General features: G+C 35.4%; 1 protein-coding gene across 1 annotated transcript in view; it reads right to left on the minus strand.

Moving 5' to 3' along the window:
* HCN1 (hyperpolarization activated cyclic nucleotide gated potassium channel 1) overlaps nt 1–19,049 on the minus strand; it is a 364,279-nt gene that overhangs the window by 306,747 nt on the left and 38,483 nt on the right. Inside the window, exon 2 of the mRNA XM_068532658.1 lies at nt 9,307–9,730. Within this exon, the coding sequence (XP_068388759.1) occupies nt 9,307–9,730 (424 nt within the window). The remainder of the gene's footprint in view (nt 1–9,306; nt 9,731–19,049) is intronic.

Raw genomic sequence — 19,049 nt, forward strand, 5'->3', positions numbered from 1 at the left:
TTTTGTTTTCCAAAATATTTCAAATTAATAAAAACACTTTTGACATTGTATCTGACTAAAGTGAAAGACTGACTTGTTAGAAACTGACAATAAAAAAGCACATATTTTCCCTCTGTGATTAGATATTCAACATTTCCTTCAGAGATGAGTTAAATTTCACCCCATTGTTTGTAACAACAAAATATTCTTGGGTGCCACTGTATCATTTTCCAATTTAAGTCATGTCTCTTCACACCTCCTTTTTGTAGACAGGTGCATCACAGTATGTATACAAGACTAAAAACAGTGACCTTTTCAGTTGAGATAATTATCCAGATAATTAAAGTAACACGGTATAAAGTGTTTTTATGAAACACTCCGGCAGTTGAACTAGAATTCAGGTTTAAAACAGAATCACATCACAAATTTTGGGTCCAGTACTCAGGAACCAATGGCATTCCCAGTTTGCACTCTAATAGCACACAGATGAGTCTAAAATAGCAGCACACATAATACATGTTATGTCTGCATGCACAATGAAATGAAAAACTGATACATTTCTCTAGAAATTCTGGAGAAATGAAAGGCTGAATGCACTTTGTCCTAAATTAGCCTGACTCATTTACTGCTTCAAATCTTTACTTGGTATATTTTGGACAGAAATAATGCATAATAGTATTTACAATGCTTCTAATATTTAGAAAGGCAGTAAGCACACTAAAGGGCCAAGAGTTGAACTGTCTGTTGAGATTTTACATATTTTAAACTAGTGGAGACTTTTATGATAACAATAATGCACATTTCTATAAACGTTATAGTTTCTAAGTATGTTCAACAATTACATCTCATTTGATCCTCAAAGCCATTCTATGAGATTGGGCAGAAAATCACTATCATCCCCATCTATAAATGATGAGCTAGATTGAATTCATCCATGATTTCTCAGTTCTCTTAGAATATTTCCCTGGCTTACCCACTTGGAAGGATATATACTTTCAAGCTTGGTTTTCAAAGTGGCCACATTTATTAGGATGCCTTATTTAGAGCCTCTCCTCTACCCTCTACCACACTCTCATAGTACATTTCTCTCTTTTGTTTTTTTCTATACTATAAATGCTTCTAATATTGGATTTAAGACACTCTACTGTTTTTCTTACATGTTTGATTGTTTACATATCTGCTGAATTGAAATTCCCTTGAGGGCATAATTTAACTCATTTAGCAAGTATTCTTGTGCCCCATTATTTTCCAGACACTACGCTAGCAGCTGAAGATACAGGAAATCTATGGTTTCTGCCCTTCTGGAGCTTAATATGTAGTTGGGAAGGCAGAGTTTAAGAAAATTACAAAAGTGATGAATGTTACAAAGCAAAAGCATGTGAGGCTATTTCAGCATACTACAGTTGGAACTAACATTACCTGAAAGATTCGTTAATTCCACCCCAGGGTATCTTAAGTTAAAGTCAAAGTCATAGCAACAAAATGTGATGGATGAATTGGGGTTGGCCAAAGGAACAGAGTTCTAGGAAAAGTGAACAACACTTGTAAAGGCCTTAAATCAGTATATGTGACAAACATAAAGAGGTTCAGACTAGTTAAAAATTAATGAGCAAGGGACTTCCCTGGTGGCGTGATGGTTAAGAATCCTCCTGCCAATGCAGGGGATGCGGGTTCGATCCCTGCTCCAGGAAGGTCCCACATGCCGAGAAGCAACTAAGCCCGTGTGCCACAACTACTGAGCCTGCACTCTAGAGCCCGTGAGCCGCAACTACTGAGCCTCCATACCACAACTATTGAAGCCCGTGCGCCTAGAGCCCGTGCTCTGCAACAAGAGAAGCCACCGCAATGAGAAGCCCGCGCACCACAACGAGTAGTAGCCCCTGCTCACCACAACTAGAGAAAGCCCGCGTGCAGCAACAAAGACCCAACGCAGCCAAAAATAAATAAATTTATTAAAATAATAATAATAATACTAATAATAATGAGCAAGCAGTTTTCCAGGCTGACATGGGAAAAGAATCAGATTTCAAAGGACCTTGAATTTTGGAATTTGTCCTTATGATACTGAAACACCATAGAAATATTTTCAGCAGGTAAATGATATGGTAATATTTGCTCTTCAAAAATGTCACTTTTGAGGCCCTAGGAAGATAAGCAAGGGAGAATTTTTAAACCTAGTAATGACTCTACTATAAAAATGCAAATGAGAAATGACTGATGTTGGCTTGAACTAGGATGGTGATAGAGAGGACTGAGTGAAGGAATATTAGAATTCAAACCACATTCCAAGAAGTAGAACCAGTAGAACTTGGTTACTGTTAGCTATGGAGAATGAAAGCAGAGAAGTCAAGGATACCTCTTAGATTTCTGAATTGAGCAACAGGAAACAAGAGAGAAGGAGAAGACTTGAAGGGGAAATGAACATACTGAGTTTGAGGAACTCACAAGATATCTTTATAGAGATGTCATGTAGATTTTGAGGCATAAGGGTACATAGTTTGGAAATTTGGGATTTGAGTCTAGTTACCAACATATAGCCAAGGAGGCATATAAACACATGCAAAACAGGAACATAGATTGGGCAATGATGGGGCATTAAGAAATTCTAATGTTTTAATATTAAAATAGAGTCCTGGACATTTCAAATTTGAGCTTATATTTTAGCGTTAAACTGACATCTCCATGTCAAAAGCATCAGGATTATATAGATCTGCTGCAAGGCACTAACCAAAAAGCATTCATAAAATTATATATCTTACCCCTAACACACACGCACACACACATACACCCACACATACTTTGTCAATCTTTTTTTAATTGTCTTGACTTAATAATACTGCCTATCCAAATAGAACTCATTACACCGTACATTAGAACTTCAGGGTGTCTGTTAAAATACCATCTTAAAAAAACACACAGTATAATATTGAAAACAATTCTCTTGGAATAAAAATGATTTTTTAGAGAATGAACTTAACAAACTCTTTCTTTAACCTGAGGAGAAAGTATAGATAAAGAGAAATAATCTTTACATATATGAATATTCATTGTCATCTATTTTATCTAGACATAGATAGCCAAGCAATTAGGTGATTCTAAGAGAGTATAAATGAATAGTTTCAAAGAAGACAGTTTTGGTATTTCAGAATATAGAACTCTGAAGTAATACAACCAATAGAGGACACCTAGTGGTCTTTAGCAGAATCGATATTTGCCTGAAAAAAATATTGCGCAACTCACACACACATAATAATGTTTTTGTTAGTCAATGTACTAATCTGAGAAAGATGACATCGTGCATACTCATATGTATAAATATTATAGGCATACATCAACTTGAATACTTCAAATAATTTCCATATATCTAATTTCCTTTGAACTTCACAACTGTTCTATTAAGGTTGTAGGCATAAAAAAGTCACTTTAAGCGTTTTTCCCTAGATTAAATAGAAAATAAAAGGCACAATTTGAATAAACATCCGTAAGTGCTAATTTCTAGCACAGGATCCATTTTACACTATCACATTTCTGGTGGTGTGAAATACAAAACTCAAATATAATTGTATCAATAATATAATATAATTATATTAACACATTGTTAATATATTATTCTATTAATGATTATTAATTATATCAAATATAATTAATATTTAAATTTTATAACATTACAAAAAATACTTCATATAAGGCCTTATCATATTTTATTATTTGATACAAATATTTCAATGGCAAGAATACTTGGCAAAGATAAACCTCCCTTTAGATATCTAAAAAGTATCCTGCCTGACGCTAGCTATATATCAAAAATGCAAATGTGTGATGAATCTCTCTCTTAACTGATATTTTTAGTTCCATCCTCAGTTGTCTCCAATCCTGTTGACTCTGCAGTATTCTAAAATGCAGATCCCTCAGCTAATATGCCTCAGTGACACCTTACTGAGTGAGCCCATCATTAGCACAACTTCTTGTCATACCTCCAAACTCACTGCCTTTGCAACCTAGGTTCTAGAGATGCAGAACTGTGCTAGGCTGCTTATGCTTCATGTCTTACTGACTGTACTCCTCTACCCCCTTTTATTCACCTTAGTAAATAAAATAAAATTCACCTCCAGCTTCAAAACTCAGTTCGAGTATCTCTGAGGCTTTCTTCTCCTGCAAAAAAAGCTGTGTTGTTCACTCCCTCTTTTATGCCATCACTTACCGCACCATCTGTGATTATTTGTTCACATGTCTGTTTTTCCTGCAAAGCTGAGATATGCTTTGTATTCTCATGTTTAGCATCTGCATATAGGAGTTATTCAGTAAATGCTTGGGAGTGAAGAATGAATATACCTTTGTAATTATTTAATGGATTTAGAACATGGAGCATTGCCATGTAGTAAGCAGATAGGTATACTCAGATAGCCTATTGTGTTTAGAACTCTATACTAGTGTACAGGGAGATTCAAGGGCAAAAAGGTGACCTTGACTCTTCCCTACAGACATTTATGCCCAGGAAAAGAAAAGGAAATGCATATATAAGTAAGTATTCACAACCCAGCTATGGGCACGAACAAATGCACGCAGAGACAGTAGAATTGTTCAAAGTAAAATATTGACCATTATAACGCAGTCCATCAATGCAGAATATTTTCTGGAGATGAGTTTGAGCATAAATTTTAAATGAATAATAGAAAAAGAAAGGCTTTCCAAATCTGAGGTGTGGCACATGCAAAATTACCAGAAGCAGAAAAAAAAAATCATTCTCTGCCAGAAGCATTATAAAACTAAAAAACAAACAGAAAATAGCTGTTGGGCGCAAATATGAAGTGACAATGGTGAGACAGGGGAATGGTTTGCTGGAGAGCCTTGAAGGCACTGCAAAGAAACACAGATTTGATGTGATAGGCAATAGGGAACCTCCCTAAGTTCTAGCAGAGGGCAGGTTTAGGAAAACACTGGTGTTTGCTTATGGCAAGTCTTAGAATTCTATGTGTTTTCTACAAAATGGAAGTAGTTATAATATGAATTGCAATTTATAGCAAGAGTTAGTTTCTAATCTAAACCAATTAGAATGCTAAAATTAACCAAAGACAGAAACTGCAGTCTGTATTAGCTCCCTGTAGAATAATTTCCTTATTAATGTTCTGTTGTTAAACATAATTTGTACATAAATCTGCCTCTAAGCCAACATAAAAATCTAATACTGATTGCTAGAAGGGCATTGCAATGTTCCAGACACATTATGCATCTGAAATTGCTATAGACATATTTGAAGATCAGAACCACAGCCCTCTTCCTTGCCTCAAAATAAGCAAGTTATTTGTGATAGGTCTAAAATCTATACAAGGAAAGTTGAGGGGATAGCAAATGAAGAATGAAAAATAAAATATTATAGGTATGTATTCCAAAGCCATAGTTATTATAGGAGCTTCATGTGTTTGCCATCCATTTTTAATATTGCCCATGAAGAATTTCCACTTTCTGTGACATTGAAGCCTACAAATCGATAACCATTACAGAGTAATATAGCAGCTATAGCATTCAAGGTTCCTGGAACTCTTCACCTTTAAATAATCTCCTATTTACTAAGCTCTTCATCTATGCTTTATCTCTTCAGTGGCTGGTGATTGTCAAAAATTGTAAATAATATTCCATTTAATTTCTGAGGATTTCCTCACCATATGTCTCTTTTAGGAGGATCACAGAGAACGGGTTCCCTGTGATAGGTTACAAAAGAGCACTCTGGCCCAGGTCACTGACTTCACTTGAAATACAACAATAACAACAACGTTGAATTAAGGGAATGATTTTTTTTAAGCCAAAATACAAGAGTGGGAGAGATTCACCTCTGTTTTTGGGCGATTACAGGAAAAGGAATTTTTTGACCTGATTTATCTAAACAATTGCCCCAGATTTTCACCTCACCTGGCCATACATGTAAAGTTTCAGTACAGTGTCAGAGAGCTCTAATTTTGCATCCTAAAGCCATTGATCTTATCATTGCCTCATGAAAACAACTTTCCCCCTGACTTCTTAACACCATGTGTTTCATAAATCAGTTGGCCAAATCAGTTCTTTCCTTCTATATTAGCCACTATATTCAACTTTAGCAAGGATAGTAACATAAGGGCTAAATTTTAAAGTTTCTGTATTTCATTCACAATATTTCTCTAATTTATCTGGCTTTGGCACTTCCTGTTGTTTATCAGTTGAACTAATTCAGATAGGAAAAAAAAAATGTCTCATTGAAGATGGAAGCAGTTTCCTATAGAAGGCAGCCACTTTCCTTGGGAATGATTCATTTAAAACAGTGGCAGCTCCCAGACTTCACACATTACTTCCCCAAATTTGCTGAATTTAACATTAGCCAGCTTGGTACTAAAACACTCAGAACTCAAAGACATGTGGGTGAACCCACATCTTCCTCTGTACTCTTATTCCAAATGCGCATAGAGCAACCTGATTATTTGTTGTGTTTCTACTTGTAAACACATCCTGGTGGCATTTATAAAACTCAGGTAGAGCTTTACCAATTTGGAACCATTCAAGTTTCTTTGTGACTTTGGTTTCAATCACGCAGGTGATGAAATAATGAATCCATATTAAATTTTGGGTTAATTACTACTGTATTTTTTCTCTGCTTAGCAGTGTTACTAACAGACATTAAATATCCATGATATATGTGATATTATATGGGGATATCATATAATCAAGAAAACATTCTTCATGAAGTGAGCTTATGATTCATTTATTATCAAGGTCATTTATTTATAAGAAAGATCTTGCCAAGTCACAACTCTAGCGTGAATGGGTTTGGTTACCAAATGTCTGTAAGTGCATATTAAATTGCATTTTACAGGAATGATGGCAGTGAGCTGATGCTCCTGAATTATATCCTGGCATCTTTGAAACACCATCAAGTTACACAGACCTAGGTGTCTGTGACCGCTGCCAGAAACTAGAGGACAACAGTATTAAAAAGTGTGCTCTTCTATGACTGAATAGCCTGCCATCTTATCTGGTAGAATGCCATCTGTTCATCCTTCTGCCATTCTCTAGGGTAACTGGGTTCAAACTACAAGACACTGAAAATAGTTGCATTGCCCACTGTATTTTTATTTGACTGAGTATTTATGTCAGTGACTTTTCTTCTCACAGGCTACTCATTACAATATTTTCTGTGACCATGCTTTAAGAGGCAAATATTCAGATTTTATGTTGCTTGGACCACAAAGTTTAGTTAAGAAAAGTTTCCTACAATTTTTGATTATATATATAAAATGGTGCAATATTAAGGTATTTCTCATTAAAAGAATATATATGTTACGGTGAGAAACTATATGGTTATGTGGTTAAGAGCTTTGCCAAGGTCAGGTCAGGTTGTCAAGGTCAGGTTGCCAAGGTCAGAATCCCAGCTCCACCTATTACTAACCCTGTGAATCTGGGCAAGTTACCAGAGTTATTAGGAAGATTCAATGAACTAATCCATGTAAAGAATCAAACATATTACTTGAGATATAATAAGCCATCAATAAATATTAGCTATTTTTATCAATAATCACCTTGTTTTGATATTAACATTAGCATAATAATGTTTGAAAACCAAACATTTTTTACATGTTAGATGGAATGTGCTATATAGAGACACATTATAAGATGAATCCAATTTCTCACATGTGCTTCATCTGATTTTAAATATAATCTGTATCCATATTTTAAGAATGATTCATTTTTATGTCTTTTTAGCAGTGTCTTATGCAGTGTCTTATTATTGTATGTCATTTCCTGAAATCCTAGGAACCAAAATGTCATCAACAAGCACACACAAAACATTGTTACAGTCTCACAGAAAGCAGAGCTAATGTTCACCGAAGTTCTATTTTATGACTTGTTTAAACCTAAATTCCAAAATATAATTCATCCTAAAAAGCATTTCTGTACCTAGTAAAGTGGCGATTAATTCCTAGCCAATGTTTTTTTCTTTAGTGCAGGTTTAGGCACTCTGGAGGCCTCTTTGACCCTCATTTTTATGCAGCCAATAAAGTTCAAGTTATAATTAATTTTCTTAAGATACATTTAGAAGGAAAAGAAAATCAAAAAGTTAATATGCAGACTCTGAAATCAGGGACATAACCTCCTTTGCTTGGTGATGGTACATTTAACTCAGATCTTTGGAAACTCCAGTTGGCTGAGCCCTTTCAGGTCCCACCAATTGCCTAAGAAAAACAGATGCCCTATTCAGCAAAATATTGGCCAGATTCACTGTATTTATTCACTGTAGTATTTGTGTTTTCTACGTAATAATTTCCCTCCGGGGTATGCTGTTTTTCAGTATTATGAAATGAACGAGTAGAGAGAACCTATAATAAATAATTATAGGCAAAGAATAACATTGAGCAAAATTATTATACTAAAATCAGTCTTTACACCTACAACTTGGAAATACTAAAAAAAAATCTGTATTCTTCAAACACAAATTCTCTGAAATTTCAATATTAGAGGAAACATATTCCACATTATTTCACAGAGCTAATGATACAAACTAGGTTAGCAATCAGACCCTACAGCTTTGTCAAAGATGGTACTTGATGTGTTAGATAAAACAAACTAATATTAGATATTAAATAAAAACAATCTTCCATGGTGGAAGAGGGGCAGCACTGGTTAAGATAAAAATTTGTTGATTAAAGTAGATTTGCTTTAAAAAAAGACTAGTATGGAATCTAAAAGAAAAAAAAAAATGGTTCTGACGAACCTAGGAGCAGGACAGGAATAAAGACGCAGACGTAGAGAATGGACTTGAGGACACGGGGAGGGGGAAGGGTAAGCTGGGACGAAGTGAGAGAGTGGCATGGACATATATACACTACTAAATGTAAAATAGATAGCTAGTGGGAAGCAGTCACATAGCACAGGGAGATCAGCTCTGTGCTTTGTGACCACCTAGAGGGGTGGGATAGCGAGGGTGGGAGGGAGACGCAAGAGGGAGGAGATATGGGGATATATGTATACGTATAGCTGATTCACTTTGTTATAAAGCAGAAACTAACACACCATTGTAAAGCAATTATACTCCAATAAAGACGTTAAAAAAAAAAAAGACTGAATTGGCATAAGACAATTGTTTTACAATCACTAATTTTTTCACTTCACTCAAATCCAGTATTCGACCATATCTTTTGAGGATACAAATATACCACTTACATACCAAAAAAAAAAAAATGAAATTTTTCTTTTTGAATTTCATAAAACTCATTATACATAGCACAGTTGTTCATTTTGGAACAGTTATAGTTTAAAATCGCATGATACAGTAGCTTTAAAAATGTAAAAGATATGTCTTACCTCTTCCCACTGATGTATGTATCTAATTAACCTTGAAAGTCGTAATAAACGCAAGAGACTGAGAATTTTTGTAAACCTCACAATGCGAAGTGCCCTGGCTGTCTTGTAAACTTCTGAATCCATTCCTTTTTCTACAATGAGAAAGATATAATCCACTGGGATTGATGAGATGAAGTCAACCACAAACCAGCTTTTTAAATAATTCATCTTGATCACTTTAGGGTCCAGGATGATTTCAGAACTATCTTCATTGACAGTCCCAGTCCTGAAATTCATGATCAAGTCCAAAAGGAAAACTGTATCTGAAGCCACATTGAAAATAATCCATGGTGTTGTTGTCTGTTCTGTAAAGAATGTGATTCCAACTGGTATGATGACCAGATTTCCAACCATCATTATAAGCATTATTAAATCCCAATAAAACCTACAATAAATAAAAAAAATCAGATTTTAAGATGTAGACAATGACCAGCCTGTTCTCCCTGCCCCCCACCACCATAAAAATTATTACTGACTTATGGTTAAATAAATGAGTAGAAGAACAAAATGTCAGTTTGGTAAATTAGATAGCTCCTTCAGTGGCCATAAAGTTAAATCTAAGTAAAATTAATATATTCCTAAAGCAAGGCATTGTGATTACAGAATTCTAAAAATTACTTTCTATAAAATGTTATAGAAATAAATTCATGAACACCCATACCCCCATTTATCTGATAAAGAAGCAAAAATAAACTCCCCTATAGTTAACATACAATATGGATGAAAACAAGGGAGAAGATCCAGAAGATCTATCTTTAAAAAAGCTACCTTTGAGAAGACACTTTGGAGGTGTTTTGAAGTACTTTATATGTAAAATTACCAATCATAGATTAGAATAAACAGTAATAAATAGGGCACATGAAAAATATTGGTACTGCAGATTTATCTCTAGAACTACAGATTAGGTCAACCATACATTGTAGAACCGCCATAGCTTCACAGCACTCCAAATATTTATGCTTTATTCTTCTTAATTTGAAATGAGAAAACTAATTTTGTTCTGAGGCTGAAAATACTTGAACTGACTCTAGGTTTGAAACTAGAATCTAGCTAAAATTTTTGTCACTGCTTCATTGAACAACTACTTTAAATATATTGCCACTATTTTTCCAAACAATACTTTCCTTAAAAATTCTGATTTAATTTTCAACATAGCTATGATTACTAACTACCTTTTGAAACACTCTTATCCCACCTTATATTAAAATTAGGAAATTTATTCCAGGTTAATATAGCATTAATATATAGTTAATATTTATTAATATAGAATAAATTCATCAGGGATTATTGTATTATTCTCATTTGGTTTCGTTCAAAGTCTATTGACACTGTAGTTAGACTAGGTAATAGACTATACTTGTTACAGTATATACTTATAAAAATAAAGAAACAAATCAACTAATACAACTCTATAGTCATAAAATAGTCTCTGGAAACATGAGCTACTTCATTCTAGTCGAAGGTGTACTCTCTTAGCAGTTGTGTTACAAAAATGGTATAAACTTTCATGACATTTCTGTTAACCAAGATATTATTTTACATTAATTCTCCTACTTAGACTATTTGGGCTACATTTTGGTAAGGTATATATTTGCATGAACCTTTCAAAGTTATTATCATTCCTAATTATGGGTGACTCCTGGGTTAAAAGTAGTAGTACAAGAAAGAACTATAACAGTCCCACTCTGCCCTTTTTTCTACCCCCCACCCCAGGATTATATAAAAGATAAATGTTTGTCATTTTGAAGATTTCACCAGTCTTTCTGTCAAAACTTACCTATAGAGTTACGGACAAGTATACAAATACCCATGTCAATCATACATCATGCCCTGGCAATTTCAATGAAATTTTTTCTCTTTTTTTTCTCCTCTCCTAATGGAAATGCAAAATGTGCCATTTAATACACTAAGGACAGAGGAGAGATGTAGGGCAGATGCAATATTGTAATAGCTGTTTCACAAAAAAGTGACATCACTGAACTCTAAAATGAAATTGTGTGTGCCCTGAGGATTTTCACTTTACTGGATACTCTTATCAGTCTCTTCTCTGCTCTCCTCTTTGCTTTCCCCTGAAAGGCTGCTGTTCCCTTGGGTGTTACACATAGCCCTTTTATCTTCTATTCTACACATGCTCTTTGGGCAATATTATACACTCATCCATGTCTTTAATGATTAATTCATAACAGATGACTACAAAAGCATTATCTCCAGTCCATTCCTATATTCTAAGCCTCCTAATCCTTATAATCAGCAGTCTATTAAATCTGTCCCCTTGCATATCTCACACTCATGTCAAACAGCATGCCCAAACTCAATCTCATCACCTTCCCTCCCACAGACATCCCCCAGATATTCCCTGTGTCAGGGAATGGAACAAAGCTCTACCTGATTTGCAAGCCAGAAACCTTGGAACCATCCTAGATAACCCCTGGCCTGAAATCTACTTAATCTCAGTATTCAATCAATTACCGAGGCTTTTTGGTTCTAACATGTAGATGTAAGTTGTAGTCATCCATTTGTCCTTTATCATTCCCATTGCAGCTGTCTTCAACCAGAAATTCTCAACAGTTGCTTAATTTAGAGACAAGTTACTTAAATTCTCTAATCCTAAATTTTTTCATTTGTAAAATAAAGATTATTATAGAACCAAATGTGTAGGGTTTTACAGATTTAAAAAAAAAAAAAACCACTATATGCAAATCACAGCTCCTAGCATAGCACAAGCTGTGGCACATGATGCTGGTAGCATACTTAGTATTCATCTACCTTTCCTTGTTTACCAAAAGAAATCCAATTTGGGGAAAGCAGTCAGCAGCCCTTTGAAAAATACTCACTTTTACATACATGCTTGTATTTCTGTTACTAAGATAGAAGCTATTTTTAAGGAAAACTCATACTCTATCCTTCTCAGTCAACAGAAATGAAAAGGATAAGGTGCCATCCACTCTTTATTTTAGCAATAATGTTTGCCACACCATAGCTTTTTATGTGGTGCTTACTATGGATTGAAGCCATTAGATATCTAAGTATCAATATGAAGCTCAATTAAACCTTATAATTTCCTTTAAAGTATCATTGACCGTATTTTGCAGTCATAAACACAATTCTATAGACTTTGCATAATATAACACTTTCTTTGGTTAACATGGATTCATTCCTCAGCTAGCCAAGGAAAATACAGTTATCACCCACTCTAGAAGTTGCTTTAAAAAACAGCAATGAATATGTTCCTGAAAACTGACTTCATGAGACTCTCATGCCTCCCTGCCCACGAGTTTCTCTTAGCTTTTTGCTCTGAAAATTTCTCTTGGATACTCAGGCCCTCCCTTTTCCTTAACGCTCAATTTCTATGTCTTGTACATTTTATTACAGAATCGTCTTTCCTACCCACTCCCTCTTTGCATTCCCATTGTTACCTCTTTAGTTTGGGCAGAGCTAGCTCTTCCTTGGAATATCTCAAAGAGTCTCCTGCCTATGGAATCTGATCAATTCTACCCGCCAGTCCCAGAGCGACCATTTAACATGTAACTTACCAGGTCAAAACCATCATGGACCCTCTCAATTAAGTAAAAACATCAAGGCATTCCCTGATATAGCCTCCTCCTCCCTTCCCCATCTCTTCTTTAACCCTTTATGGCTAGTACCTCATAGCTCAAGCAAGAGAGTACTTGCTCTTACCTTGCCATCATGCACACCTAGGTACACATACAGGAGATATGGTTACTTCCATTCTACCTGTTCCTTTTCGTATCAGCATTCTACTTATCCTTCAAGTCCCATTCTGGCAATGAATTTCTTAGGTTTTTTTTTTTTTTACAACCTCCAGAGCAACATTTATTTTCAGTATGCTTCTTATTTCACTTTTGCTTTTGTTACTATTTGCCTTTGTTTCCTCCTTGGATTTAAGTTCTTTGAAGTTCAAAACTATATTGTCTTCTGTTTAACTTCTGTGTAATGTAGACAGTATCCAGGACAGCAAGTGCAAAGAAGATATATTAATTAAATTTTAAGTGGAAACATACACTTCATGAGGATATTTAAAGAAATCCTTTTTTAATAAGTCAAAGGCCATTAATGCAGTAAATACTTTCCTAATGTATCTTTTATATAACTCTAGATTTTTACTCATTGAGGGCTTTTATAATATAGAATACATTAAAATAAATAGGAAACAAAGAGATTAAAAATATGTTCTGAGGTCAGACTGCCTGCAAACTAAACAATTTTGGATTTACACCTGGTTTTGAATGTTACAAAAACCCCCTCTTATTCATCTTGCTCTAGAGAGACCGTATTTGTCAAAGATCTTGATTGCACTTTGAGGGCAGCCTAGGGTTCAAATCCTAGTTCCACTAGCTGTATGGTTTGGAGCAGGGTATTTAACTGCTGTGAATTTCAATTTTCTCCTACTACTCTCAGAGTTTCTCTTCCGGGAGGACTGCATACAATGATGTGTGCAAAGCATATAGAACCTGTGATATAGAAACTCAACATTGCCTGTAAAACCAACACTCACTGCAAAACCAAGTCTTGACAATTACAGTAGAATAATAGCCTAGGTAATCACTTTTACTTTATACTAAAAGTAGATAGAATATACAAAATACAATGGTATTTCAGTCATAATTAATAGATCACTAAAACTATGGTCACTTTAATTACTAATAAATAATTTTCACAGACAAATTATTCTTATGTTAAGAATTCATTTCTCCCATAAGTTTTTAGAAGAGAAAAAGTGGCATTGCAAAGATTAGTCCATGATCTTAACTGTGAAGAATTCAGAATTCAGTCATGCTCCTTTCTTTTTACCCACTTGGATCTCTCTCAGTCTTGTGGTGAATAAAGACCACACTCCTGTCCTAACAAGAATTTCCCACTCTTTCAGGTTCCCCTGCCCCCTTATGACATCTGCTCTAGTTGAAATAATCTGATGTCAGACATTTCTACCACAAAGCCTTAAAGAGATTTGAACAATTCCCATATTTCACTACTGAAGATACTTATCTTTAAATTTTTATCTCTAAATATTGAGTAAAAGGTTCTCTTCTCCCTTCTCTCTGATGAAATAAATATTTGTCATTAAGTGGAATGGAGGAAGGGACTTCTGGTTAAACCCTGAAATGGTACCAGATTTATACATGGCTATTCTTTTACCTGTTGTTGAAATCAACTGATGCGACAAACCTGTCCCACTATTCACACTGAAGAGTCACTCTTAACAATTATGTCGGGCTTCCCTGGTGACACAGTGGTTAAGAATCGGCTTGCCAATGCAGGGGACACGGGTTCGAGCCCTGGTCTGGGAAGATCCCACATGCCGCGGAGCAACTAAGCCCGTGAGCCACGATCACTGAAGCCCGTCCACCCTGGAGCCCGTGGTCCGCAACAAGAGAAGCCACCACAATGAGAAGCCTGCGCACCACAATGAAGAGTAGCCCCCGCTCACTGCAACTAGAGAAAGCCCACATGCAGCAACAAAGACCCAATGCAGCCAAACATAAACAAAATAAAATAAATAAATTAATTAATAAATTAAAAAAAAAAAACAATTATGTCTTTAGATGTCAAACATAAATTGGGCATACACTTGTAAACCAACTTATTTACCAATCTAAACAAATAAATAAACAAATGTCCAGCTGGATTTACTTTTTATAAAACACATAGTCCTTGCAATTATATTTTAAATTTTATTTAAAACGGATTCAATTTTCAAAAGTCCAATTAACAGCCTGATTATTAGGCACATATCTCTTGAATAATAACAAGAAGTGTCTTCTCTTAAATGCTATGTCCTCTTCCTAGTACTATCAGTGGTAATTCACCCCACCAAGTCTCAGCAGCCAACACCTGAGTTTTGATCTAATGGGTTCTCAGACATCCTTTGTCACCTTGCAAACATCATTATTTAGAATATTCACACTGGGGTTGACGTTCTGTAGGACATATGCCTATCCTAAACCTTGCAAAGAAGTTTTCTAGGTCAGGTCTATTATTCAGTCTAATGCCTTGCTATCTCGCAAGGACAAATTCATTGTCTATGGGGGGTGGGGAGTGAAGAGATCAGAAAACACAGACAACTTAAATATGGGTATTTTGAAGTGAATATACACTAGCTTTCTTAATAAAGATTCCAGTTGTAGGAAAGTTTAGCGTAACTTATGGATAAAACTAACTTAACCCATATTTGAAGACAAATGATTTCTGGTAAATAGCAATTTACCCAATAAGAACTTGAGATGGGTGGGAGGTACATTAGGTTTTAGCTAATCTTATTTATTAAAATGAGCTAATGGGACAGAAATTTAATCCCTACGAAGGTATTAAGATCTGCACCAGTCCAGGAAAAAGTAAACATGTTTTTTCTACTTCCCCCTTCTTCTGAAACTGAACTCTTTTCTTCGTGTGTTAATCTTCTAACTGCCAATATTAACAGCCTCATATTGGTCCATGAACTCTTGTTTGTGGCACTTTACAACTTTGTTCACTCCTCCTACTTGAAACTCTCCCAAATCTTCAGTTTCTATGATTCTGCATTTTCATAGTTTCTCACTCATATTTTTATATTAGCAGAAATTAATTTTCCTCAAGCTTTACCTGACTTCTCTTCTTCCACCATTCAAGTTGGCATTCTACATTACTATCTCATCCCACTTTTCATCCCTCTATTCACTCGCTCATTGGTCTCATCAGTCGCCACAGGCTAAACTGATATGGTAATGTAAATTGTTCTCAAATCTATCACTGGCCTTAACCTCTGAGATGGAGTCATGCATTTCTAACTACATCCTGCATAGTTAGTGGCCTCTAAGTGTTCCAGTGGAATAGCCATCTAAACAGGCTGAAATCCAAACCAATGAACCTTACGGCCCCAAAATAATTCTCCTGATATTTGTATGTCTGTTTATTGTAGCATAGCTTCTTCCTTTTTTTTTTTCGTTAGCCAGCCACTAGGCATAAAATTTAAAAATTACCCCTGATTCCTCTGTTGGCCCAGCTCTGACCTTTGATCCTTTGCCCAGCCTTACATTCCTTCTAATACAATAGAAGCTTTTCATTTTGCTCCATTGCCATCATCTTCTATGAAGTTTTTATTACATCATTATTCTGCTTACTAATTTTCCTGTTTCTACCTGCCCCAGGAAATTACTTCCTATTTATATCCAACAGACTTTTCCTATTGCTTGCAAAATGAAATGTAATCATTCAAAATCCTCTAGAGTATGTCCCAATTCTATATCTTGAAGCTTAACTTTTTGTACATGCATGATCCTCAGCTAAATTAAAAAAGACCCTGTTTTTCAGACCTTTCATCTCTGTCATTGCCCAACAAATGTCTGGGATTTCCTTTCCTAAAACCCAAACTCACCCTCTACACTTCCTAACATTATTTCAATGGTCAACTTAAATGCCAGTTTCTCCACAGGACCCTCTTTTATCCCATCCCCCGATCAGTTGGAGTTTATCTCCTCCTTGCCCCAACTCCTATTTCAATCTCTCTCTGCGATTTCCAGCATTTGAGGGCACCAACTAGTGAACACTGAATACCTCACCATAATGAAGTGTCGGTAATAATTTGATAAAGACCATTTAATAAACGTTGTCTGAAAACACTGCTTTTGTGCTCATTCCAAGTCAAACTCTATGCCAATTTTCTTTACATTTAAATTGCCTAGCAAATAGTATACATGTGTCTGATTTCCCAATGATCAAATTCCAAATTAATCACATTTATGTTAATGAGGTTTTATTACAATATTATAAGATTTTAATTAAAACACATATGATCATTTGTTTTTTTGGATGGTTTGGAAATTAAATAGGTACAAGCCTTTTTTTTACTTCTTCTTGAGTAGTATGGCATATCTTTAAACTATGCTAAATTTCTTGCTTTAGACAACAGGAAGAAAGATGTCGCTCAAGGGTATTTTCATTATGTCATTCAAATTTACTTCAAATGAAGCCCACAACTTTCATTCCTTTGAACCAAAACATCAACTTATCCATAAATGTCCCACACGAAATACATTTCTATAAGTCTATAGCTTTTTAAAAAAATAAATTTATTTTATTTTATTTATTTTTGGCCGCGTTGGGTCTTCGTTGCTGCGCACGGGCTTTCTCTAGTTGCGGAGAGCAGGCGCTACTCTTCGTTGTGGTTCGCGGGCTTCTCATTGCGGTTGCTTCTCTTGTTACGGAGCACGGCTCTAGAACGCAGGCTCAGTAGTTGTGCTGCATGGGCTTAGTTGCTCTTCGGCATGTAGGATCTTCCCAGACCAGGGATCGAACCCCTGTCCCCTGCATTGGCAGGCGGATTCTTAACCACGGCGCCACCAGGAAAGTCCCAGTCTGTAGTTTTAATCAGAAGTTACAGAATGAAGCAGAACTCCCTGAGAATTAAGCAGGTCTATGCTGCGGTACTCTCCTTATGATGACATATAGATTTTCCATAAAAATAAAAGTCCTAAATGTATAAAAGGTGAGTAGAAAATGTGTAAAATAGCTCCTAGTGTTTAAATTTAGAGTTCTTAAAAAAGTCCAACGTAAATCTACTCCTTAGCTTCTTAGTATTTTTTTTAATTTATCACTGAGTGATTTTTAAAAATTTTATTCTCTCCTTTGACCGTCAGCACTTTAATCCTTTAAGGAAAGCAGAAATATTGTCAGAGGTCATGTCAACCAAAATGTGTCCTAGTACCATTCACTCCAGTATAAAATTCAGTTAAGTTGAGTCTATTTTTTAACTGTTTCCAGGGGCAGACTAAAGGACATTAGGTGATCACACTGATGGACAGTCCCATGACATAGACAATGAACACACCTTTATTTTGAAGCTCAGTTAAATGACTATCAGTTGATAAGGGCTTTATATTTGTTGATATACTTTCATCCAACCACTCTGAAATTTTGAAAAGGAAGGTGACTGATTCTTCCCTGTCTAAATACATAGCTAACTTACGGTGTATTCAGGTTTGGAAGTTTCCATTTCAGAATAATTCTTCTCTCATAAGCTTCCCACCACATTGCTTATTTTCAAATCATCCATTTTCTCTTCCTTGTGGCTGATAATACATGTCACTTCCCTTGTGTTTCTTGTTACTCTACAGATCTCAATAAATCCTTATCCTCTTTGTTCTTTCTAAGCTGCCGATGCCATGTAGATCTTTTGCATTATTGCTCCAGTTTGAGGATGTGACGGAAGGTTCAGAATCAATGTCCAAACACATTATTGTGTCTGGAAGTCTACAAAATGTTTACATTTTAAGGAAGTTTTGGAATGTGCCCATGATCCTCATTTTTATATATAATAATACCTCATTGAATTTTGAAAAGGAAAGCAGCATCAAGGCAATGAAGTGTAAGTAATATTTATTAGATAATAGGCATTTTGTAAACACTGTTTCATTTGATATTCAAAACAACCAAAGAGGTAGGCAGCATAACCTAAATTTAACAAGAGGAAACTGAATCTCATCCAGCAAAAGACTTTTCTTAAATTCTTGTAGACAAGAAATGAGAAAAATTGCTTTGAACCCACGACCAATTCCCATGCTTACACTCCTTCTACACTAGTCAATGCCTGAATAAATGATTCAAGGATTTTAAGAGTAGCATTAAAAAAAAAAAAAAAAAAAACTTTCCCACAATATAGCCACATGTTCACCTGTCCTTATCAGTCACCCACCTGAAATGAGAACAAA

Source organism: Eschrichtius robustus, chromosome 2 (assembly GCF_028021215.1).
Source record: "Eschrichtius robustus isolate mEscRob2 chromosome 2, mEscRob2.pri, whole genome shotgun sequence".
NCBI classification, from domain to species: Eukaryota; Metazoa; Chordata; class Mammalia; order Artiodactyla; family Eschrichtiidae; genus Eschrichtius; species Eschrichtius robustus.